The sequence below is a fragment of the Globicephala melas genome, chromosome 2 (assembly GCF_963455315.2).
Source record: "Globicephala melas chromosome 2, mGloMel1.2, whole genome shotgun sequence".
Lineage (NCBI taxonomy): Eukaryota > Metazoa > Chordata > Mammalia > Artiodactyla > Delphinidae > Globicephala > Globicephala melas.
This window is the reverse complement of record NC_083315.2, coordinates 101,098,523-101,125,519: the sequence shown is the minus strand read 5'-3', so window position 1 is coordinate 101,125,519 and position 26,997 is coordinate 101,098,523. Positions and strand designations below refer to the sequence as shown.

General features: G+C 44.0%; 1 protein-coding gene across 1 annotated transcript; it reads right to left on the bottom strand.

Annotated features, from left to right (window-relative positions):
• Positions 1-7,068: 7,068 nt before the first annotated feature.
• On the bottom strand, positions 7,069-7,838 carry LOC132596764 (eosinophil cationic protein-like). The gene is made up of 2 exons (XM_060293592.1): positions 7,762-7,838; positions 7,069-7,541 (listed from the first exon to the last, which is right to left on the bottom strand). The coding sequence occupies exon 2, from the start codon at positions 7,534-7,536 to the stop codon at positions 7,069-7,071; it is 468 nt and encodes a 155-aa protein (XP_060149575.1). The 5' UTR covers positions 7,537-7,541; positions 7,762-7,838.
• Positions 7,839-26,997: the final 19,159 nt, after the last annotated feature.

Here is a 26,997-nt window from a genome sequence, read left to right as displayed (position 1 = left end):
TGTTTATTTGAGATTTTTCTTGATACTTGAGGTAGGCTTGTATAGCTATAAACTTCCCTCTTAGAACTGCTTTTGCTGCATCCCACAGGTTTTGGATCGTCATGTTTTCATTCATTTGTCTCTAGGTATTTTTTTATTTCCTCTTTGATTTCTTCAGTGATCTCTTGGTTATTTAGTAACATATTGTTTAGCCTCCATGCGTCTGTGGTTTTTTTAACGTTTTTTCCCTGTAATTCATTTCTAATCTCATAGTGTTATGGTCAGAAAAGATGCTTGACATGATTTCAATTTTCTTAAATTTACTGAAGCTTGATTTGTGACCCAAGATGTGATCTATCCTGGAGAATGTTCCATGTGTACTTGAGAAGAAAGTGTAATCTGCTGTTTTTGGATGGAATGTCCTATAAATATCAATGAAATCTATCTGGTCTATTGTGTCATTTAAAGCTTGTTTTTCCTTATTTATTTTCATTTTGGATGATCTGTCCATCGGTGTAAGTGAGGTGTTAAAGTCCCCCACTATTATTGTGTTACTGTCGATTTCCTCTTTTATAGCTGTTAGCAGTTGCCTTATGTATTGAGGTTCTCCTATGTTGGGTGCATATATATTTATAATTGTTATATATTCTTCTTGGGTTGATCCCTTGATCATTATGTAGTGTCCTTCCTTGTCTCTTGTAACATTCTTTATCTTAAAGTCTATTTTATCTGATATGAGTATTGCTACTCCAGCTTTCTTTTGATTTCCATTTGCATGGAATATCTCTTTCCATCCCCTCACTTTCAGTCTGTATGTGTCCCTAGGTCTGATGTGGGTCTCTTGTAGACAGCATATATATGGGTCTTGTTTTTGTATCCATTCAGCAAGCCTGTGTCTTTTGGTTGGAGCATTTAATCCATTCACGTTTAAGGTAATTATCAATATGTATGTTCCTATGACCATTTTCTTAATTGTTTTGGGCTTGTTTTCGTAGGTCCTTTTCTTCTCTTCTGTTTCCCACTTAGAGAAGTTCCTTTAGCATTTGTTATAGAGCTGGTTTGGTGGTGCTGAATTCTCTTAGCTTTTGTTTGTTTGTAAATCTGAAAGAGATCCTTGCCACGTAGAGTAATCTTGGTTGTAGGTTCTTCCCTTTCATCACTTTAAGTATATCATGCCACTCCCTTCTGGCTTGTAGAGTTTCTGCTAAGAAATCCGCTGTTAACCTTATGGGAGTTCCCTTGTATGTAATTTGTCATTTTTCCCTTGCTGTTTTCAATAATTTTTCTTTGTCTTTAATTTTTGCCAGTTTGATTACTATGTGTCTCGGCGTGTTTTTCCTTGGGTTTATCCTGTATGGGACTCGTTGCTCTTCCTGGACTTGGGTGGCTATTTCCTTTGCCATGTTAGGGAAGTTTTCGACTATAATCTCTTCAAATATTTTCTCGGGTCCTTCTCTCTTCTCCTTCTGGGACCCCTAGAATGCGAATGTTTTTGCGTTTATTGTTGTCCCAGAGGTCTCTTAGGCTGTCTTCATTTCTTTTCATTCTTTTTTCTTTATTCTGTTCCACAGCAGTGAATTCCATCATTCTGTCTTCAGGTCACTTATCCATTCTTCTGCCTCAGTTATTCTGCTATTGATTCCTTCTAGTGTAGTTTTCATTTCAGTTATTGTATTGTTCATCTCTGTTTGTTTGTTCTTTAATTCTCCTAGGTCTTTGTTAAACATTTCTTGTATCGTCTCGATCTTTGCCTCCATTCTTTTTTTTTTTTAAATAAATTTATTTATTTATTTATTTGTTTTTATTTTTGTCTGCGTTGGGTCTTCCTTGCTGTGTGCGGGCTTTCTCTAGTTGTGAGCAGGGGCTACTCTTCGTTGCGGTGCATGGGCTCCTCATTGTCGTGGCTTCTCTTGTTGGGAGCACAGGCTCTAGGCACGCAGGCTTCAGTAGTTGTGGTGCATGGGCTCAGTAGTTGTGGCTTGCAGGCTCTATAGCGCAGGCTCAGTAGTTGTGGCACACGGGCTTAGTTGCTCCGCGGCATGTGGGATCTTCCCGGACCAGGGCTTGAACCCGTGTCCCTTGCATTGGCAGGCAGATTCTTAACCACTGCGCCACCAGGGAAGCCCTGCCTCCATTCTTTTTCCGAGGTCCTGGGTCATCTTCACTATTGTTTTTCTGAATTGTTTTTCTGGAAGTTTGCCTATCTCCACTTCATTTAGTTGTTTTTCTGGGGTTTTATCTTGTTCCTTCATCTGGTACATAGCCCCCTGCCTCTTCATCTTGCCTACCTTTTTGTGAATGTGGTTTTTGTTCCATAGGCTGCAGGATTGTAGCTCTTCTTGCTTCTGCTGTCTGCCCTCTGGTGAATGAGGCTATCTAAGAGGCTTATGCAAGTTTCCTGATGGGAGCTACCTAGGCATTGTTCTTATGTTATTATTATAACTCAGACTTGAGACATGAATAACAGTTAACTGTGTCACATTTCTCTGTGCATTTTAGGAAGCAAATTTAATAACGTAAGTAAAGTTTTAGTTTCAAAAAAAGGCTATTTTTCATAGATAATTTGACTTGGGGATGGGAACAGAATTTCTGTGCTCCCTTCCCTACTCATTGCCTCACTCTCTTTTTTTTTTCTTCCAGTTTTACTGAGATATAATTGACATACAGCACTGTATAAGTTTAAGGTGTACAGCATAACGATTTGACTTACAAACATAATGAAGTAATTAGCACCATAAATTTAGTGAACCTTCATCATCTCATATAGATACAAAACTAAAGAATTGGGAAATAATTTTTTCCTTGTGATGAGAACTCTTAGGATTTATTCTCTTAACAATTTTCATATATAACATACAGCAGTGTTGATTGCATTTAAAATGTTGTACATCACATCCCTAGTGCTTATTTATCTTATAACTGGAAGTTTGACTCTCTTTATCCAATTCCCCCTCCCTCTCATCCCCCACCTCTGGTAACCACAAATCTGATCTCTTTTTCTATGAGTTTGTTTTGTTTGTTTGTTTGTTTTTGAAGTATAATTGACCTACAACACTATGTTAGTTCCTGGTACATAGCAGAGTGATTCAGTATTTCTATACCTTTCAAAATGAACACCATGACATCTGGTTGTCATCTGTTACCAAAGATATTACATAATTATTGACTATATTCCCCCACACTGTACATGTATACCTGTGACTCATTTGTTTCATAACTGGAAGTTTTTACATCTTAATTTCCCTCACCTATTTCTTTCATTCCCTTATCCTGCTTCCCTCTGGCAAGCACCTGTTTGTTATCTGTACCAATGACTCTGTTTCTATTTTGTTATTCTTGTTCATTTGTTTTGTTTTGTAGGTTCCACATATAAGTGAAATCATACAGCATTTGTCTTTCTCTGTCTGACTTATCTCACCAAGGATGATACCCTCTAAGTCCATCCATGTGGTCACAGTCTCACTCCTTTATGTGATTCAAATGGAAACAGTGCCTAAAATCTCAATCTAGGCAAAAAGAAATCAGGAGCTTTAGATCAGATTGCTCTCCTCTCACACCTCCTGACCTGACCCTGGGGCCTTCTCTCCCTGATCTGAGGGTCACTTGAGGCAACCTGCTTCGTACCCACACAGAGGGATCTGCTCCTGATGTTAAAACATAAAGTAGAAACAATAACAATGTGAACGGCCCTTTCACTTCATGCTGTACCTTACAAAGTGTGTTACAACCACTAACTGCTTTCACTCCTCCAAGACTTCCTTGAGATTTGGTACTATTACGAGCATTTTACAAAGTTAGAAATGGAGGCTTAGGGAAGAGAAGTGGACTCCAAGGAACGTGTCCTTGGAACATGCTGACGTGAACAATTAACTTCTCTAATAGTGGCCACTGTAGTGCTGGCCTCAGGTTCAGTGCAGCCAGATCTTGAGTGTCTATCACAGAGGGTGGTGGGCGCCAAGCCACGGCTTTGTCGTCACAGAGCACAGAATCCTCCTTGCTCTGCTTTGAATCCTCCTGCCTCCCAGGAGGGAAAAGCTACATCTAAGCTTCAGGGCCACCAGCTCCCTCTGACCCCAGCCCAATCTTCAGCACAGGGACTGAGGAAGATGAGGAACAGAGGAAAAGCAGGAAGAGAGTGGGGAAGCATGGCCTCAGGGAGGGGGAACAGCATGGTGCTACTGAGTGAGAGGATGAAGGTGCATTTTACTGACATGAGGAAGTCTCTTCTGTTCCCCTCTCCCTCCGCTTCCAATCCTTCACTAAAGCCTGATGATTCGAACTTGGAAACATAATCCTAAACCTGCACTTTTTCTTTTGCCCTATTGCTATTACCTTATCCCATGCCTCTGGGATTTGGCCTGGATACCATGAGTTCCTGACTGTCCCCACAGTCCCTGCACAGCTGCCAGAGTGATCTTCAGGTCACATTATTATCTAACATGCTCCATTTGTACCCCATAGGAAATTTACTCTTTATTTTCATCTCCATAGGTATGAAGGCTCTGAGCCTCAATAACCTCTATCATTAATGCTCATGGTTAAAATGCTCTTGTCCTGCTAAACTAACTTTCATTTTTGTAACATGACTAATCTACATTCATGTCGGGCCCTTTGAATGTTCTCTCTCTGTCTCTCTGTCTCTGTCTCTCTCGGGAAGACTATCCCCTTAGTTTCTGCATGACCAGCTGCTTCTCATATTGTTCGGAATTCATTCCTTCATTGGGCCCCTACCAACCACACTTCAGATTCACTTCTATGGACTCATCGAGACCCACTACAGATGGCCCTCTGTGTGGATGTGAAACCCACGGATGTGGAGGGCCAACGGTATGAGCCCCTTTTATATAAGGGACTTGAGCATCTGTGGATTTTGATATCTGCGGAGTCTCCTGGAACCAATCCCCTGAAGCTACTGAGAGATGACTGTACATTTTTTCCCTCAGTGCAGTTTTCCCCCTGACACTTATCACCTGGAAAAATAATTTTGCATTTTCTTCCCAGTAGAATAGGCACCCTAGGGCAGAAATGTGTCTTTGTTTACACTGCACCCTCACGACCTCAGAAATCTGCCTAGAGCACATCTGCACATGGGTTAACTACTGCATTAATGAATGACGAATGAATGCATGAACGAATGATGGGAGAGGGGATGACGACACAAGGCAGAGAGAGATGGGGCAGCTGAGTTGGCTAATCCCTCTACCATACGGTGTTAGAGATGCTGTGTCCATGGCTGGGAAGTGACATGTGACCTGCTGAGACAAGGAAGGTTCACTGCATCATGGCAAATGTGACTCCAGCCTTGCGGTATCCCACCTTCTCCTTCTGTTACTCCAAGCCTGTTGGAAGGGTAAGCTCATTTCATGCCACTCTGTATTAATCTCAAGTCAGTGGATTCGGGGCTTCCCTGGTGGTGCAGTGGTTGAGAGTCTGCCTGCTAATGCAGGGGACACGGGTTCGAGCCCTGGTCTGGGAAGATCCCACATGCCGCGGAGCAACTAGGCCCGTGAGCCACAACTACTGAGCCTGCGTGTCTGGAGCCTGTGCTCCACAACAAGAGAGGCCGTGATAGTGAGAGGCCCGCGCACCGCGATGAAGAGTGGCCCCCGCTTGCCGCAACTGGAGAAGGCCCTCGCGCAGAAACGAAGACCCAACACAGCAAAAATAAATAAATTAATTAATAAACTCCTACCCCCAACATCTTAAAAATAAATAAATAAAAACCCTTGGCTTAAAAAAAATAATAATAAAAAAAATAAAGTCGGTGGATTCTGTTGAGCCCTGGAATTTTCCAAACCTAGTATCTCCATGCAATAGCTTGAGTCAACAGACCTGCCTGGAAGAACAAATCCTCCAGTGGCTTCTCCAGAGAAGATGCTCAAGTGCAGACGCCGTATATAGTACTACCAAGAGCAAGAATGACTGACCATATGGAGGGGGGGAGGAATGGAAATTGCCATGTATCTGGGCCTGGAAGAGGAGCTGAAAAATAGGAGGTCAGGAATCCCAGACTCAAGGACAGAGGTACAGATTTAATGACATGCTACCTGCCTTCTGTTCTGAGTCAGGTGCTGCAAAAGACCCGACCTGTCCCCCGAACAATCACTTGAATGCTGCATCTGACCACAGTTTACAAAGAGCTTTCCCTTCCTGTTCCTCACTGATTCCTGAGTGCAGCCTTGTGATGGAGGCAGAGTAGGGGCTTTCATTATCCGCCCCCTTTTCTGTCTGTCTACATTTCTGTAATCCTGGAACCTGTGCCCCTTCCTGACCTGAATGTGAACAAGCCACTGATTCATCCTCGGGAGAGATCCCAATTCCATGTCTCCTTCCTTACCTTCTGCTACCAGATGACCAGCTGCTCCCTTCTCCAGGACACAGAAATCGCCAGGAAAGAGTTTCACCTCTTCTCCAGGTAGTACTGGAATCTGTCCATATACTACCTGAACAATTTGTCTCATTCCACATTAGACTCAAACTCTGGATCCACCCCTAGGATAACCATTAATATCTGAAGATTTGATATGCTTATTTAAAAACAAATCTATGCGGCTAAAATTTGCTTCTTTCTTTTGGTCTTATCACAATTACGGCATTTTCCCCTTTCTTTTTGTTTTTACACCGTATCGTTCTCTTCTATCATAAAATGCATGGTTCTTAAATCAGAATCAAATACATTTGTTTCTACTTACTGGGGGCTCTTTGCCTCCTGGTAATGAAATAGGCCGCTGTGAGTGGAAGCCGCAGCTTCCTGGCCTAAAGCAGAGAGAAGGAAAAGTCTGCACAACTTCATGACACAAGGAGCCTCTTACCCTCACATCTATTTCCCACAAATCTCAGATTAGAAGAAGGGGAAAAGCCTCTAGACGAGAATGTAACTACATGACAGAAGAGCACAAACAGACACATGGAGCCTTGTAGGTAATTCTGCAAAGTTTACTGTGCGTGCACAAGGAGCTTCAGCTGAGCAAAGCTTAAAGGGACCTGGAGGCTGGTGAGATGAGGACTGATGCTGATCTCTGGGGTGGATGGTGGGACAGGACTGTGGCGCTTGGCAAATGAGCATGGCCCAAAGTTTTGGCCCAGAGTTTAGACGATGTCATCCAAGTGAACTGGAACCAGGGGGTACCTGGCATTGTCCTGTGGTAATCTGTTTCCACACGCAATGATGTAGATCCTCGTATCCTCTCTCTGTCTATAACGGCAGTTCCTATAATCGTTTGCCTTTCTTGTGAGGTTGCAGTAGGTTACAGGCACTGGACGTGGGCTTCTATGACAATTCGTCCTGCGTGATCTAGGGCAGGTTACATTTGTGGTGTGACAAACACGAGCTACGGCAGCAAACGTTGTGTGGAGAAAAGTATTTTCACCTTTGCATGCCCTTCTGTAACGGTTAACCACCCGCATTGCATCATCGCATCGACGGTGGGCCATATTTAGGTGCTGAATCTGAAACCTCTGAGCCGGGGTTAATTGGGCGTGGAGTGAGATCACCATTCCCAAGAGCCCCAGCAGCAAAAAGAGAGGAAGCTGGGCATTCTGCTGTCTTGGAACCATGTTTCCTGTGAAAAGAAGGGTATCTTCTGTATCCCGGCCCACAAATAACACACTCCCTCCTCACTCACCCTGCAGGCCCCCTGCTGTCACTGTGGTTCTAGCTCCTTTCCCCTCTGCTCCCCAAAGTCTGTCATGTGTCCTGGGCACTAACTTCAGCTCACCGCTCCCCCAGTTGCTGCTTCATTGCTGTCTCTCCTGTTCCAGCTCTGGGTCTCATTGTCTTACCCAGTATCTCTGCTGTGGCTCCTGTGAGAACAGATCCAGCTGGTGGGCCTGGCGCTCAGGGGCAGCTGGTATCCCCCCAGTTCTTGGGTCTGGAGATATAGAGCAGCCCCTGTGGGTGGGGCTAGCAGAACAAGGAGGGTTCTGAATCTAGGACATGAAGAAACGCACAGATTAGGACATGGTCCACTTATGCAATGAGCCCTTTGTTTTATCATTTGCTGATCAGTGCATACCCAGGGATGAACCACTGCTGCTTCTGTTGTAACAAATCTAATTCCAGGCATCCTGTGCAGGACAGAGCTCTGCCACTGGGTCTGGATTTCCTAAATGAAAAATATCACTGGCTGAAGAATGGCCATAGGTTTTTTATTTTTATTTATTTATTTGGCTGCGTTGGGTCATTGTTGCTGCGTGCAGGCTTTCTCTAGTTGCAGCGAGCAGGGGCTATTCTTCGTTGCGGTGCACGGGCTTCTCATTGCGGTGGCTTCTTTTGTTGCGGAGCATGGGCTCTAGGCACGTGGGCTTCAGTAGTTGTGGCACAAGAGCTCAAGAGTTGTGGCTCACGGGCTCTAGAGCTCAGGCTCAGTAGTTGTGGCACATGGGCTTAGTTGCTCTGCAGCAAGTGGGATCTTCCCGGACCTGGGCTCGAACCTGTGTCCCCTGTGTTGGCAGGCGGATTCTTAACCACTGCGCCATTAGGGAAGTCCCAGAATGGGCTATAGATTTTATAACTCAACTTGGGGGCAACACATTGAAAGACTGAAGTACATGAAGGCAGGCCCGGTACTCAGAACAAATAGAGCCAGGAGGCTTGCTTGCACCAGAGGAACCCAGGCCCCCCTTTCATTTTAGTAATCACCCTGGTTCCTTCTCACCCAAATGTTCTTTATCTCCTCACTTCCCTGTGCTGGAAACTTGAGCTCTGAATTTCTCACTGCTCAAAATCCTATCAGTAATTAGTTTGTGACGAATCTATGATTTTTTTTGTAATTGCTGTTGTCTTTTTTTTTTTTTTCTGCTTCCTATGCATTGAATTCACTTTCTCTTGTTTTTACCCTGGCCCGGTTTTTGCCTTCACTTCCTGTGAAATAGCATGACCTAAAAACACCCTGAAGAAAGTCTGTAAAATCTGCCAGAGAATGAACATTTGGTGTCATGTAAGGGATTCCAAGCTAGAGCTTGAATTCCTGTGTTCTTTTCAATCTGTGCTATTTTCTACAAAACAGTCTGTCCTAGAGTTGTCATTTATCTCACTAGTACATTTCATTTCTTTTTTTTTTTACATTTCATTTCTTGATGTTAACAGGAAAAAAAAATTTAATTTGTAAAATGAGCCTCAGTGGATAGGACACTGTATTCCTGAAATTATGGAAGTCATAGTATGTAACTTGATGCATGAAACATACTCTTGGTTCTCAGAGAAGCAGAGGAAAATAACTGTAGGCCTATAATTTGATTACAATGTGATAGAGGTAATAACACTGTGTGAAGATGGTTTTATGGGGGCGCTGAGGATGAAGGGTCTTACTTGGCCTCATGGGATAAGAAAGGCTTCCAAAAGAAATGTCCATTTGAGCTGGCCCATAAAGGATAAGCAGAGTTTAGGGACTTTAGGGAATAAATGAGCATTCTAGGCTAAGAAGATGGTGTGGCACATTGTACAGACAGGGAAAGTGTATCAAGGTAGGAAAGGCCTCCAGATAAGAGATATTAAATCCCTGGTCTAACCTCTCAGTTAGAAAACTGGGGCTTCCCTGATGGCGCAGTGGCGCCCTCTCGCTGCAACTAGAGAAAGCCCGCGTACAGCAACGAAGACCTGATGCAGCCAATAAACAAACAAACAAACAAATAAATAAAATTAAGAAAAAGAAAACTGGATTAGGTCTTCAAATGGTACTGTACAACCCTCCAAGAAAATTAATGCACATTTTTTAAACCACCTTTTTATATTTCTGTCATGTGGAAATGCAATTATTTTACCACTGATGTCGTTATGTAAACATGGACATAATGGTGACCTGGATAGGACTCAGTGCAGTGCTAATAGGATTCTGCCTGAAATCCTGTTCTACCTAAAAGGCATTAATATCTTTTACCATGAAGTAAGTTGTCTTTTTTTTTTCACGTATATTTTGTGGAAAGCATTTTCAAGAGAGATGAGGATGTAAAAATGAATTAGGTGTAGTTTAGCCCTTCTGTGATACCGACAGCCACACTGGGTAGAAGGATCTGTACTCAAGTGTCTATAATATGAACTAAAAATCATACACTGCAGTCACAGGGAGTGCATCTGGCTCAAAAACCTGTTCTTGATCAGCATATAGTTTTACTTTTAACATTGGGTTTTGGAATATTAACACTTCAAATTGGCAGAGTTCACATAAAAATTTGCATTCCTGTCTTATCTTTAAAAATCGGGAGATGTTGTCGGTGCACTGTCTCCATTACCACAAGGGATCAACTAGAGCTGAGTAGTTCCCTCCTCTGTTGAAGGTGGCAATAGTTCAGGGGTTTTCACGCACTCTACTCCTACCTACTGATCACATCCTGTCTGTTCACTCAGATACTGCCCGTCACGCTTATCACAAGCGTCCTGAGAAGAGACTCACCCAATGTCACGCCCAATCTGCAACCATGCTCCACCTTTAAAATTGTATTCGGAGCACACCTTCTATGCTTTTCCTGATCGGTTCGTACATAGCTTTCCTCTATGCATATTTACCTTACACTAAACCTCTTCATAGAAATTTTTGTTGGCTAAACTACATATCATTCAGTAACTGCCACTAATCACAACTAATAATTTTAGGTAATGTGCTTTTTCCTCTTGGTTGTTTTCAGACGACTAGGTTAGTCTCTCACTATAAAGATAACTTTTCCCTCAATAGAAAGAGAAGTTTTTTTCATGTTGAATACATTTCTAAATCTTTGCTTGTCCTGCGGCCTGCCACATACCCTCTTCAAAAAGTTAAGGTCAGATAAAGGACCTTGATTTGAATCCGAGCTCTACTAATTCTGAGAAGTGAGACCCTATATGTACCACTTGGCCAAAGGGTCGGATACTTTAAGCCCAATGGCCAGTTATGCAGGGCCATGAACACACGAAATTGTGAAACCTATAAATAATGACACATACGCTTGTTAGAACTACTGTGTGAATTAAACAAGAAGAGCTAAGCAGAGTGAAGTTCCAAAAAAGGCAGTTCCTCTTTTCTTGGCCAATTATAAAGGATATTGAGATCTAGTTATTAGATCTCAACTTAGTTTCCTGCCCGCTGTCAGTCAGCTTTTGCTCTGTTGCCTAATCAGACAAAAGGCTTTTGAGGCCTATCTGCCAGGGAGACCTATCAAGATAAGACCTATGAAATCTACTTCTATTACAACTTGTTGATTGACTGTATGTGCCCCTGCTGCCACCTTCATTAGCAGGGCCCCTAACATAACTGATTTTGGAGCTCTGGAAAGGCATATGTACTGATTTCTTCCCTTCCCTTACTGAAATGCAGACCCAAGTCTCAGGCAGCTTCTCCCATAATAAGAACATTCACAGTTTAAATTGTGAAGACAGAAAGAATATAATCTTTACATAAAAGTGATTGATTTTTTTTTTTTGCCTAGATTCATCAACAACTTTTTAAAAGAAAAATTAGATTTAATTGGATTAACAGTTCTCAGATGGAAACCCAACTTGCAAACAAAATATTTCTGCTTACCTGAACATGTCCAAAACAATATGTACACACAGAAAATCACACATGGACTCATACACACAAGTAATGCTTAGTTAGGGAGTGAAAGAGAATGATTGAGGTGAAAAAGCTCTTTAGTCTATAACCTTCACTTTAGAGTATAAGGATGAGGTGATTTGCCCACCTCCAACAATAGCAAGCTACTGACAGTCGCCAAACTGCAGGTTTTTTTCTTCATATGTGTGGTGATGTCATAGGTACTCTGTGTGATGCTGGTAAAGACTGTGGGTGTGAAATAGTAAACATGAAATTAGTCCTACTAGGCAATCTGTTTAAGATCATTGACAGACCTGAGAGTTTTCCATATGGCCTGCCCCTTAAGGTCTGGGAAGAAAATATCCACAATGTAATTCCTATAGGATTAGAGGAAGGAGGGAAGGCAACGGAGGTTCCATTTCTGCTAGGAGTATCCACCACTGAAAGGGACATATGTATCTCTGTGGATGTCATCTGCTCTGCAAAAACCCTGCCCTGGGACTCCCAGTTATTCAGTAAAAGAGTCAGAATATACACTCAGTCTTTACTCAGACTCCCTGGGCACTAGCTGGGAAGTTTCATGACGACAGGCCCTATACATAGAAGAGCCAAGAATTTTTTTCAGAGTACTTATTTATTTATAAGTAAGATGCTGGGTCTTACTGCAGCATGCAGGTTCCTTAATTGTGGCATATGGGATCTAGTTCCCTGACCAGGGATCAAACCTGGGCCCCCTGCATTGGGAGCACAGTGTCTTAACCACTGCGCCATCAGGGAAGCCCTGAGGAGCTAGGAATGTTTATTCTGAGGCAGAGGAATCTGTGGGAGAAACATGAAGTCTACTCCCTTAGAACTGAAATGCTTCCATTTTCTTTCTAACAGCATTTAAAACAGGCATAGGTATTTAAGGACGTGGAAATATTTTCTAAGATGCAAGGCATATAGATCTGTAGTGAGCTCACCCACTGTAGAAAAGGTTTGGCAGGGACACCTGCTTCATTCATAGGCTGTGGAATCAGGTGGCTGATAGATGCAAACACTTTTTTCGTTTAACTACTCAAGTGAGGAGCAAAAATCACTTCGGAGTTTGAAAATACCTTTGTGTGTCAGGCCTGTAAAGGGGTGAGTGGGTGGTAGGCACCTCCTTTCTTCCCAAGTCCTTCTCTTCTCTTCCCACTTCTTACCCGAAAAGAAGGGGTGTGAGGTGGAAGGAGAATGTGAGAACAGTAGTTGCTGTGAGTACAAGAAGTGTAGATAGGGGCCAGTGGGGACAAGAAGTGTTTGGGCCGAGAGTTCTTAGAAATACAATAGGTATCTTGCGGGCAAGGGACCACAGCCTGCTCCCTGACCCCATTCTTCCTCGACCTGCTTTCACAGGGAACATGAATCTGATGTGGACCCTTCTTCTCCTCCTCCTCCTGGGGCCAAGTGTCTTCACTCCAGGCCTGCCCTTCTCAAGACGGCGTACAGACAACCCCAGGTCATGAGTCCCTGGAGGACACCACCGATACTGTGACGTGATGATGAGGCGACGGTGGCTGATCCGGAGGGGCGGATGCAAGCAGATCAACCCCTTCATTCACGAGGATTTGGCCACCAGAGCAGATTTCTGCAGAGCTCCATCTGTGCCCTGTACCAGCAGCCGCTCCTTGCAAAGCTGCCACAACGGTACTCACAATGTCAGCGTCACTGACTGCTTTGCCAAAGCAGGGACCCGGCCCCCGCACTGCCACTGCCATAAGAAGGACTCCACCAGGCCCATCCGCGTGGGCTGTGAGGAGGGGGCCCCTGTTCACCTGGACGGCTAGTCTTCTCCCAGCCCCGACGTGGGAAGCCGAGTGACTTGCACCCTACACCTCCAGATCTTTGAAGCCCTGCCGAAGTCTTCCCTGGAAACGCTTCTTCTCTTGCATCTGGATCCCTCATTGTTCCCAGTCACGAGCATCTCTCTCACAGCTTCTCCCCCGACCCTAACTCCACACTCCACCCCACACTCCTGCCATGGAGTCGGTTTTTGGGGTGTAGGACAAGATGGGGCTGGGGAGTTGGGGAGAAAGCCCTGCTACCTCGCAAAGGGAATCTACCTCTGGAAAAGCCTTGCTCCCCCGGAGCGGCTACACAAGCCGTGCTGGCTGGGCTGATTTGCCCACGAGCTGCTCTAATAAGAACTCCCGATGGCGCTGTCCCTGTTCAGCCCCGAGTGGCCCGCCTCGCAGGGTCCTCCTGCGGGACCTTCGGCTCCCTTCTCCCCAGTGGGCTCCTGCGGAGGGGATTTGGGACGACTCCCGTGAGGGAAACCCGCTTCCTTTATAGAAACAGACCCCTGATGCGGGGGGACACAGCACGGGAAAGAGCCGCTACCTGGAGGAGAGGTGCCACGGAGCCGGGCGACTACCACGCCACACGGTCCCTTCGGCGTCTCTCGCCGGCGCCGCCTCAACTGGCCCGCAGGGGCCGCTGCGCCACCTGAGCGCCCCCCCGGGCCAAACAGAGACCAGAGCTGCTTTCCGGGTTCCTCTCAAGACAGGGAGAGATGGGTGGGAAGTTTCTTGGTTACCGACACGGGAATGGAGGATAACAGGTGATTAAACAGAAAATTCAGCCAGCGTAAATACAGCCTAACTTTCAAAAAAACAGATTTCTGAGTTTACCATAACTTTCACGCTCTCGTACTCTTTAGTATTTAACTTGCCTACAGATTTACATTCTAGCACCGCAGGTATAGAGGAAATAAGATCTGTACAGAGCACCTACTTGTGTTATAAGCTTTGCAGTTTGGCTGCACTGGAAAAAAAAGAGCCTATTTCTTTCTTGGAATCCATTATATATATACATATATATATATACATATATATGTGTGTGTGTGCGTGTTTAAAAAAAAATAATATATATATATACATATATATATACAATCCTCCTCTGAAGGAAGTTTTTCTACCCACAAGAAGGAGCAGCCATAAATGACCATGTTTTCTGAGACTCCATCAAAATGGTGACGGGGCTTTGAATCCAAGAGGGCACCTGACTCTAGGGCAGCCATCCATGGACTGATTGGCTGGTGCTCATGGAGTAAACTGGGGATTTTACCCTCCTGGAATAATGGTGACAGAACTTGATACTCTTATTTTCATCTTCTCCTCTGAAGCCAGGAGCTGTAGTTGTGTTACAGTCGTTTGTGACCTTCCACACTTAATGCTTGCTATAAAAATGTTTTCAGTAAAATGTTAAAGGGCCATTGTGGTAGATCCTGTTGGTGCTGTGGAGATCTGTAGACTTTCACTTTCAGGTTGGGAAAGTTTCCTTCCCTTCTACTCCTAGTTTCCACTCTTGAATGGACTGTGAATTTTATTGAAGATTTGTCTTCATCTAATGATAAAATCATATAGTATTTCTCTCTGAATCAGTGAATTGCATTAATTGATTTTAGAATATTAAACCAACTTTGGGATAAGCTCATTTTGGTTATGCTAAATTTTCTGTTTTTAATCACTGAATTTAGCTTGCTAATATTTAAGGGGTTTTTTGTCTTTTTTTGTTTTTGTTTTTTGCATTTATGTTCATGAATGAAATTGGTCTGAAATTTGTTTTTGGAAATATCTTGTTTGATTTTGGTATCCAGATTCTATGTTAGCCTTCATAAATGAGTTGAGGAATATTCCCTCTTTATTTTCTGTAATTGGAATTATATGTTCTTTTATTATTTACAGAACTCATCTGTAAGGCTGTCTGGCCCTGATATTTTCTGAGACTATTTTTAACTTCTATTTCAATTTCTTTAATGGTTATAGAGATGCTGAGTTTTCTAGTTCTTTTTTTTTAATTGAAGTATAGTCGATTTACAATATTATATTAGTTTCAGGTGTACAGCATAGTGATTCAGTAGTTTTGCAGATTATACTCCATTATAGGTTATTACAAGATAATGGCTATCATTCCCTGTGCTATTGCTTACCTATTTTATACATAGTAGTTGGTATCTGTTAATCCCATACCCCTAATTTGTCCTTACTCCCTTCCCTTTCACCTTTAGTAACCACAAATTTTTTTCTATATCTGTGAGTCTGTTTCTATTTTGCATATACATTCATTCATATTATTTTTTTGGATTCCACATATAAGTGATATCCCTAGTTCTTCTTGAGATCATTTTGGCAAGTTTTTTTTCCCCCTAGGAATTTATCCATTTCATCTAAAGTGCTTAAATATATTGGCACAAAGTTGTTCATATTCTTTTGTTAATATTTACAGCATCTCTTTTTACATCTTATTTCTATCTGACATTCTATTTATACCTTTTAAAATTGATAAAACTTATGAGAGCTGTCGTTTTATTAGACGTATTAAACAAAGACTTTTTCAGACATACAGAGCTAAAAGAATTCATTGCCTGAAGGAAGTCCTTAAGACAGAGGAAAAATGACACCAAATGGAAATAGAAACCTACACAGAAATGAAGGACATTGGAAACTGTAATTACATGACAGTATGTGAAACTCCTGGGAATAGTGCATGGAAATAGCTTTGGAAGTTTTGAGTTATAACTCTAAAATACTGGGTTTTGTTCTCCATGAAGTAGTATGTTTATTTTCTGAAGCAGAATCTCTGATCACGTAATTTATTTACCCTTCTAATAAATGTCAAAGAGTCAAACTGCCTCCAAATTAAAAGTAAAATTCTTGGTTTAAAATTTCTTTCCTTGGGACTTCCCTGGTGGCACAGTGGTTAAGAATCTGCCTTCCAATGCAGGGGACGTGTGTTCGATCCCTGGTCTGGGAACTAAGATCCCACATGCCTCGGGTCAACTAAACCTGTGTGCTGGAACTACTAAGCCTGCTTTCTAGAGCCTGTGGGCCACAACTAAGAGAACCCACATGCCGCAACTAAGATCCAACACAGCCAAATAAATAAAGAATTTAAAAAAAAAAAAGAGATAAAATCAAAGAGTAAGGAAGAAATGCAGAGCAGAACCTCTAGCAAAATGAGTTGAGATATAGCCTGCGGTTAGGGAGATGGGCATGAAACAAAAAGAAAAGAAACCACACTTGAATTTGCATCTTTGGTGAGAATGTTTTGCACACTAGGTCTTGATCTCGTCTCGAAAAAGAAAATGCAATAACAGAGGGGAGAGCCCCCTCTGCCAGCACTCAGTGAGGTGGACATGCCAGACTCCTGCCTATCCCTCCTTCTCTAGCCCTGAGTATGAAAACTGGCCAGCACTGGGGTGGCCTGAGCCACATTGCTGTTCTTCCAGCAGGACCCGTTTGTGGCTCCCCTTCCGCTGGCCAGAGGGCACCCAGAAACAGTACCTGAGCTGCTTCTGTTTGAGGACATGGGGATTTTCAAGGAGGTCAGGATCACCTGTGCCTGGTGTCAGCCTTCCTAGGTTCACCCAAGCTGCCTTCCCTATGTGATCATTCCTCTCCTCCAACTTTGATGTCAAAGCCTCTCTCCAATCTCAACGTCCCCATACTTTCTAAGAGACTGTTTCTTTTCACTGAATTCAGGCTTCTCAAAAAACAGCAAGCTTAAAAAAAAAGCAAAAAAACCCCAATAAGCTTAAGTTTGGCTTTAAACACTTCCTGCCTTCCACTCTGCGGATATCCCTGAACCAAGGAAATACAAAGGGTGTGGCTCCTACTTGGAACTAGGGGAATGAGGAACGTACAGAAAAAGAAAGAAAAATTCGTGTCTCAGCAAAATATCCTGTTTGCGTATATTCTTTAATTTTCTAACTAGAAAATTTCTGTGCTCTTCCCACCCCAGGAACCAGAATAGGGAGAACAGGAAGTTATTATTATATCCTGAAGGTTGTAACATTAGATTCACCTTGAATCCCAATGTTAGAGTTTCTGCAAAGATAGAGGGGTCCATGCATTGGGACCATCAGCTTTTTCTCCTGGTCTAAATTAAAGGAGGTCTTTAGTGTGTGTGTGTGTGTGTGTGTGTGTGTGTGTGTTACGGGGAGCAGGTGAAGGTGAACTGAGAAAAAGGGCTGGTTTGTATGATGACTGAGCATGTTTTCCTCAGTCTCAAAGAAGTGGGAATGGGGAAGTTTCTACCGAGTGGCAATGCTCCTGAGAGCTACTCTGTTGACAAAAATTAGACGTTACTCTGCTACAGATCTTTGTTAACAGTTGGAAAGTAAGCTAATTATATAAAATTATGGAATATTTCTATGAAAATTGGGAATCATTTGGCAAGTGAGCACCCTTAGGATGCATCTCTTTGCTCTCACTAATTGTGCACGATCATGAAGTCAGATGCTCCTACATTTCTCTAAAAAAGAGGTCTAGAAACTCGAATAAAAATCAGGATCTCCTGGATTAACATTCTCTAATAGTCTGAAAGTCTATTAAGCAAAAGCACAAATATGTGTGAAGATCCGCTAACAATACCCAATTACAGGGACTTCCCTGATGGCACAGTGGTTAAGAATCCGCCTGCCAATGCAGGGGAAACGGGTTCGAGCCCTGGTCCGGGAAGATTCCCACATGCCACGGAGCAACTAAGCCCGTGTGCCACAACTACTGAGCCTGCGTGCCACAACTACTGAAGCCCATGTGCCTAGAGCCCGTGCTCTGCAACAAGAGAAGCCACTGCAATGAGAAGCCTGCGCACCGCAACGAAGAGTAGCCCCTGCTCACCGCAACTAGAGAAAGCCTGCGTGCAGCAACAAAGACCCAACGCAGCCAAAATATTAATTAACTAATTAACTAATAATTAGAAATAAATAAATAAAAGAGCTTTCAGAGAGCTCCCTGGCCCTTTCTACTATGTGAGGACAAAGAGAGCCATCTATGAACCAGGAAGTGGCTCTCACCAGACACCAAATGTGCTGGTGCCTTGATCTCGGACTTCCCAACCTTCAGAACGGTGAGAAATGAATTTCTGTTGTTTGTAAGTTTGGAAGTCTTTGGAAGTTTGTTGTAGCAACCTGAAGGAACAAAGACAAGGACTCTAGACAGGGTGGTCAGGAAAGAATCACTGATGAAGGGAAATTTAAACTGAAACCTGATGTCATAGAAAAGAACATTTCAGGCAGAAAGAACAGAAAGTGCAGAAGTCCAGAGGCAGGCAAAGGCTTGGCATCTTTTAGGTGCCTACAGAGCCCGGTGTGGCTGAGGTGAAGTGAGTGTGTGTGAGATGCTGATGAAGAGATAGAAAGAGAAGACATACATAATAGAAGAGTCAGCCGCAGGGTCAACAGGGGATTCTCCAGGGAATAGATTTCCTGTCCTAGAATTGGTATGGCCTCAGGAAAATGATAAAGAGAAACCCCCAATTTCTTAAAGAAAGAGACATCAATGACTGCAGACCATCCCTGGAATGAAATGTGGATCAGCTCACCACAAGGAGTTATGCAAGATCCAACCCAAGCAGGGGCAGCAGCAGCAAAATCTCAGGTGACCAACTCTCTCTCCACAGTGAACCTTTAAGTGAGGAGGGTGTCTCTGAGGTTCTGAGGTCCTCCTGCAGAGGAAAGAGGGATGTAATGAGCCTCATCACTAGACAAAGAGAAGTTGAATGATGCTCTCCCTGGAGGAGACATGCTAACAGTTCTGACATCAGCAGCCACGCAACAAACTGTGTTAAGTAATGACAAATTCTGAACACATGTTCATTTATCATAAGTAGTAAGAATAGAGGGAACTCCCTGGCAGTCGCAGTGGTTAGGATGCTGTGCTTTCATTGCCGAGGGTGTGCGGGGTCGATTCCTGGTTGGGGAGCTAAGGTCTCACAAGCCATGCGGCGCAGCCAATAAAAAAGAATAGAGAAGAACTAAATGCATTCAAAACGCAAACACAGAGATTCAGAGTCACTATTATAGAGCTGCAGGGAAGGGCTGTGAGCTGCTCTACTGGATTACTAGGGATAAATGTTGACTCTCCCTTCATTAGTTCTCTACGTATAGTTTCCTTTTGCCAAAAAAGAGGAAGAGATGGATGAATCTCTAAATTAACCAATTATCCCATGCGTTCATGGTGATGAAAGATCACTGACAGAATAAAGAACTTCTGTCTGATGTCCCCCTTCTTTCTCAGTGGCCTAATTTCCTCCTTTATTGGTATCATTTATCGCGGTCTAATCAACTTGTCCCTGCAGAAAGCACCCAGCCCCTCCTCTCTGAGTGCATGGCCGTTGTGTACAGGCTGCCCAAGTGCCTGACGGCTTGTTCTCAGGATGGGTTCGTTAAACCCCATCAATCTCGCAGACCTCTACATGTTCCTGATTAATATCAAGCCTTCCTTCTCATTTCTCTGTCTGTGGCAATCCCCAAAACTGCCCCTGTCCCACTGTAGCTCCTCTCCTCTCCAGCAACGACTTCAGCCTCCTGAGGTCACCCATCTGCTCCTTCCGTTCATGTGCATTTCAGCCGTAGGGATCGTATAGCCTGAGGCTCGTGGCACTCATGCAAAAGGCCAGGGGCACAGACCTGGAGGTTATGCCTTTCCCGGGTCATCTACCCTCTCTCAACTGTGTACCATATTGGGACCTGTCCACCTGTGAACAGCTACACCCATTTCAAGTCTCAATTTAAGTGTCAACTACTCTGTGGAGCCTTCCTTGGAACAATTCCTATTCCTTTCTTTTTGTTCCTTGCACATTTAAAACTTTTTTTAAAATAGTTTGGTAGCTCCTATAGAACTCTAAGTCCCTTGAGGGCAGGTACTGTGTCTCATCTATCTGCATGTTAATAAGAACTAGTGGGGCTTCCTTGGTGGCACAGTGGTTGAGAGTCCGCCTGCCGATGCAGGGGACACGGGTTCATGCCCTGGTCCGGGAGGATCCCACATGCTGCGGAGCGGCTGGACCCGTGAGCCATGGCCACTGAGCCTGCGCGTCCGGAGCCTGTGCTCCGCAGTGGGAGAGGCCGCAACAGTGAGAGGTCCACGTACCGCAAAAAAAAAAAAAAAAAAAGGACTAGTGCATAGTAGATGCTTGATAAATAATTGTCAAATAAGTTAATTATAGTGAACATCTATCATAAGAGAGGTCAATGAGGTAAACAGAAGCATAATGAAACCAAGCGATGCCCTGTGGGGCTCCTGGGCACGGAGGCCTTTTTCGTCCCGTTTCTTGTAGGCAAGACTCCAGCCTCCAGGACCTTCCCTGAGTTCCAAAGGGCAGATTCAAACAGTTGCTAATCAAGGGAACGGCAGCCAAGAAACCACCTGAGGCCAGATTAAAAGACCAGAGAAGCTCATCCAGATTAGTGGACCGACCACCTGAGACAAGATGAAGGGAACGCAGGCCCTGCTCACCCCTGACCTTGTCAGAGACCCCACCCTTGAACCGTTGCTATAAAACTTCTCCTCCAATCCTCCCGGGTTGGGACACATAGTTTTCAAGGACAGGAGCCCACTGTGTCCCCCTTTGCCTGGCAAAGTGATAAAGCTATCCTTCTCTACTTCACCCAATACTCTGTCTCCAAGATTTGATTCGGCACTGGAGTACAGAGACGTTGAGTTTTGGCATCATGGGGACAAAATTTCTAAAATGCAGGCACCTGTCTGTTTGCTCACTATACGCACAGCACTTAGAATAGCGCTTGTCACATCAAAGACACTCAGAAATGTCAGGGGCTTCCCTGGTGGCGCAGTGGTTAAGAATCCACCTGCCAACGCAGGGGACACAGGCTCGAGCCCTGGTCCGGGACGATCCCACATGCCGCAGAACAGCTAAGCCCGTGCACCACAACTAGTGAGCCTGCGCTTCAGAGCTGGTGAGCCACAACTACTGAGCCCACGTGCCGCAACTACCAAAGCCAGCGTGCCTAGAGCCCGTGCTCTGCAACAAGAGAAGCCACGGCAGTAGCCTCCACTCACCACAACTAGAGAAAGCCCGAGTGCAGCAACAAAGACCCCACACAGCCTAAAATAAATTAAATAAATAAATAAATTTATATTAAAAAAAAAGAGCTAGCTTGTGCACAAGGGAGAAGATGGGGAAAAAAAGTGCTAGCTCCCTGAGTAGAAGGGGCAAGTTGCTTTTATAACAAAAAGGAGAGTTTGTCTCATGATTACCAGTAATTTCCAGAAATCATAAACTTCTTTGATCAACAGCAGGTGGCGCTATCATGGCCAGGAACGGGGAGGCTAACCACACACAGGGCAGGCAGCAAGCAGTGCTTAAATGCCACACTAAAGAAAAGAAACAGCATCATTGGACTCAGTGGACCAAACAGCTCCTAGATAAACATGAGGAAAAGGCAAAGAACTCACAGCCTTGACCGGCAATAGCTGCTGTTGCTCGTTATGGAAGGGAAGGCAGGTCCTCTCGGTACATTTGCCTAAAAAGATAACACTGTTAGCAGGGTAATCTTCGGAAGAGGGAGTAAATTACAGTTGTGTGTACATAGGAGAGAGCGTGTGTGTGTGTGTGTGTGTTTGTCATGGAGGATGTGTGGGAAATGGGTGGTGACTGTGTGTGTCTCTCTCCTACAGATGCCTCTGCATCTATAAGAAACCCAAGAGTTAGGTAGAGGGAGAGATGCTGTCTGCTGGGAGCAAGGGAGAAGGGCTTTGCTGTCCTTGACTGACCTCTCTACTTTGTTGGTCCTGCACACTCCAGGTTAGCCCATGGGGATTCAGTGCCCCCCTGTGGTTGGCATGGTTCTTCCTAACTTTCCCCAGCTCCCAGGTCCCTTCCTGAGTCAATCCTGAATTTGGTTTCTAGTTACCACGCCCCAACTAACTCAGCTCTCCCTCCTGTCCTATGGTTCTTATTCCATTCTTCCTCATTTCCAGCTCATTCAGAAATCACTTCTGTTCATCTTCTCTTTCCTTAGAGCCCTCTCTGGCTCCTTGCTGCGGATTCAGAGCTTTCGAAAATGATCAAGATTTTTCCTTTTTCTGATCCTGATGTTCTGTCTATGAAACATTCTCTAGCTCTGTTCTAGCTCTCGATACAATATGGTTCAAGCTAAAGATGGTTCCAGTCCTGTTTGGTAAGGATCTTGGGAAAAGAAAAGGAAATGGTCATTGAAAGTATGGCTGAAAGCAGAGGAGGCTATAGGGGAATCTACAGGCCCCTGGGATGGGAGGGGGCAAAAAATGCATGACCCACCCGTGCTTGAAATCTCCAGCCTCTGCGCACTGACCTCAAATGCTGATAGCATCAGTGACGCAGAAACATGTGAAGAGCCTCGGAATCTAATGTGCTTCTCCTCAAGCCTCCTCTCTATAGTCATACAAACCCTCTGTACCAGAAATAGCTCTCTAACTTCCATATAATCATGTGCCTTCCAATTTCTCCTTCCAAAGTCTGGGCAAGATCACTGGAGTTGAAAGCAGCAGAGAATCGATGGTGTGTGGGACGTCTTCTGTTTAAAGGAAGCAGGGCAGACAGATCGACCTTCTAAAGGCACAGCTGAAAAATTTTTTTTGCCCTCATTTCAGCAAAATCACTGTGTTGTTACAGTCCAGATTTCTACATAATTTATGTTCTTTGGACAGCAATTGATGTCAAATGAGCCAGTCGTTCCTGAATCATTGTAGTTATTAGTTTTTAAAAATTAATGTAATTTGAAAATATTTTGCTCTGTTAAGTCCGTAGCAACTGGTATTGTTAATACCGTCCTTAAAGCAATACTTAGATTTGGAAATGAATTGGTAGTTTTATATACCGTGTTCTCACACTGTAATGGGCTTGCATATGTTAAATTAACATGATCACATTAAATATTAAGGACTATTTTATTATATTAAGTACTATAACTTACATTGTGATTTTTACCATTTCTTAAAGCATTATCTAGATACATAGATAAAGAATTCATATCAAGTTCACACATATTGTCCAAACCTACATATACAAATTTAAGAGTAAAGACATTGTTGGCTATTGCAAACTGTGCCTCAGCTGCCATGTACAACTATTGGGGATATCGTGCTAATTTTTGAGTACCTTCAGAACTGTGCATTGGAACATGAAGGGAAAAAAGAAGTAGGTGCTTTGTACCATGTTACGTCATAGTATAAAAATGCACTGCAGTCATGCTCTCTGAGAGGAAGAATTTGACAAATTTGTCTTTTTTTTTTTTTTCCTATATGCTTCTGCTGCCTAGTACTTCCTGTATTTGGAAGCAGTGCCTGTCTCCTATCCTGGAAGAGGCACAATCTATAAGGAGTCTTGTCACCCGACATAGTCACCTTTAAGGATTTGGGTAAGAGATGTGGAAAAGTGTTTCGCCTGGATTAGAGCCATGTCAGTCCCGAAAGCAGAAGTTTAGGATGATAGGTTGCACTGGATCCCAAGTAACAGAGGCACATCTGTTGTTTAGTAAATTCATTATTTATATGTCTACATTAGTTACTTGTGGGGCTTCCTCAAATGTGAGGCCCAGGGAAGGGGCTCTCCTTTCTTGGGCCTAAGGGTAGTTCTGGCTATATCTTCAGCACTTAGGCAAAACCAGGCATATAGTCATAGCAGATTCCTAATAAGCATCTGATCAAAAAATTTTTTGAGTGAATTGGATGAGTTCCTGAAAGAGATGTGTTGCTGGCTCTCTGGATGCTCTATGGTTGGTGAACTTTTAAAAAAGAAGAGAATGTTTTCAGGGCAGGAAAAGGTTAGAATTGTCAGCCAGGAAGAGACTAGTTTAGAAATGTTTTCTAAACAGAATACAGATGAGCTCTCAAGTTGACTTTGTATGCACCTAAGGAGGGTAGTTTCTACTTGAGCCATGAAGGCTGGACCCAGAGTTCTGATTGAAAGAAGCCTGTTTCTTCAGAGATCAAGGGATAAAGAGCTCTGGCCTAAAATGGGGACTAGCCGTACATGTGAACCTTGAAATGAACTGCAGCAGGCTTCACAGCCTGAATGGTGGCTGAGAGTGTGCGAAGCACATTGTGTGGCTTGAGACAGTCCCCAGAAATTTGCCCTAATGCTCTCTAGTTAGCATGTACTGTGAAAAGTCATTGTCACCATGGTGACAACGTGCTTCACATAACTATGTTTCAGAGGAAATGGGAGAGGCCTCCCTCATGCCAGAGAGGTATAGGGATAGAATAGGATGTCAGGCCACATTTTTTGGAGAAAAAGACTTTGCCTTTCAAATTTATATCGCAACAACTTAACCCGCTGACTGCAAAGCTGGCTAAGAAGTTTTCAGCGTGGGCATGTCCTTGACCCGTGCTCTGGCAAAACCACCTGCTGCCTACTCCTGCTTTCCCTCTCTATCTAGAGGTTTAAGGGAAGAAGTTCTAGAGAACACACTTGGCAAATTTCAAGGGATAGATGGGATGGATCTTTTTTTTACAGACTTGCACATTTCCATAAATTTTAGGCATCTGCTGAAAACTGTCAGACTGTAATTCTTATCTGTAGCTCCTACCAAGAAAATAAAATCTGTAACGTGGAGAATCTTACCTGTCTCGGGCCTTGTAGCAAACTTAGGTTGTAAGCTGCCCTTCTGGGCCATGTTGATATGGATCCTCAGAGCTTAGGAAACAAGTCCTTCATTCAACTGCAAGGTTGGGCCTGTGGCTCCTTGCTTAAGGGGAGAAAGAAATTTGGCTGTAGCCTTGGCAAGCTGTCAGAAAATGATTGCTAAGATATAAAGAGACAGTTCACAATAGAGGATTATGAGTAGTGAAATAAACATTGGGGAAACTATTTAATCTCACTAGTAAAGAAATGCATGTTAAAACATTAGGATGGGGACTTCCCTGATGGGCCAGTGGTTAAGACTCCGCACTTCCACTGCAGAGGGCACGGGTCTGATCCCTGGTCAGGGAACTAAGATCCCCGCATGCCGCATGGCACGGCCCAAAATACCCCCGCCCCCAAAGAAAGCATTAGGGCACAGTTTCTCCTATTAAAAAAGCAAGGTTGCAGTGGAACTTATATTCCACAGCAGATGGCATTATAAATAGGTGTTAACGTTTTGGAGGGCAGTTTGCAATATATCAAGAGCCAAAAGAATTGTTTGTGTTCTTTGATCCATTGATCCCAATTTTGTTATTCTGTAAACATTTATAGAGTCCCTTCCAAATGACAACATTCTAGGCAGAGACATCAGAGATTGGTGTTGCATACTGTGCCCTTCAGGAACTGACGGTCGGCTGGGGGAAAACATACCAATAATCAGATAATAATAATACAAAGATGAACGGGGAAGATGGGGGCCTAACTGCAGGTCTGGTGAGTGTGTGACCGGGGACAGGGAAGGTTTCCTGCAGCAGATGACACCACACTGAATCTGGGAGGATAAATAATTACCCTAGAAAACCACGTGGGGAAGGATGTTCCAGGCAGAGCCAGAATAAGACCTGGAGGTGGCTGTCCATGGTTCAGCTTGGCTAGAGGATAGGCCTGGAAGTGATTTCAGAAAGTTATTCAACCATTCTCAAGGCTGACGTTAGAAAAACTTTTTACACGTTTAGTGTCTTTCCCTTGACTCTGGTTTTTATTTTCTGCCTAGAGGTACATATTCATCCCTTCACTTCCCTGGGATAGACATAGGCAAATCATGCCACCTTGGCTACAAACTCCCCTGTAGTAGCAGCTGGCAAGCATGAGCTGCATTCCCTGGGTCTCTTTAACACAATGCAGGACTTCAGTGTTCCCTGAGCCCCTAATAAGAAGCAGAGATGACTTCTTGGGTAGGAGAGACTGGCAGCTGGAGCCACAGGGCACAAGACAGGCCAGACCTACATGATCCTTCCCCTTTCCCATGGCAGCTCCATCTGGCATGGGGCCCCTGGTGCCTTGGCAGAGCAGAGAGTCAGGCCACAGTATAGGAGAAAGTGATGGGAACACACACTAACTGTCTCCAGAGAAGAATGGACTTAATCCTGCTCACCAGCATTGCCAAGAGTGAGATGGGAAGATTGAAAGCCTGAGAATTATAACCTAAAGGAAAAGTTAAAGGAGAGTGCCTGGGGAAGAAAAAGTTTTGCAACACTAAGAAGAGTCAACATGTAGTTTGTTTTTATATTCCATCTCCTCCAAAACAAGAACAAGCTGAATGGGGTCACAACTGCAGTACATTGGTCCCAAAGGCATTTAGACATATGAGAAAGCACTCTCTAGCAGTGGTCATGTAGATGCCAGCATAGGGAACCCGGGAGACCCTGGAGAGCTCTATGAATAGGAGAAGCCCTGTTATCACCCCACCGTGCTGTGAATGGCTAGATGGCTGAGGTGCCCGGGCTTAGGGACTCAGGCACTCTCCTTTCGCCTTTCATTCGGTAAAGATCTGCTTAGCAAGTGCTATGGACCATGCATCATAAGTGAAAGTGTATCTATCTTTTACTTCAATTTTCCAGATGAGGGATAATGATTCTTGTCTAAGGGCCTGTGGCAGATCAGAACAGGGTCTGAGTCACAGGGGGAGCCCTGAATCCGGGAGGAAGAAGGCCCATCAGGGCTGAGTGGTCAGGCTGAAAGAACCAACTAATGGAAAAGCAAAGACTTGGCTGAGCACGAGGGTGACCCAGCCTGCAGTGCACGAGGTTGATGAGGCATTTAGAGAGCGGTCCCCAAGTGCGGACTGTGACCAAAAACG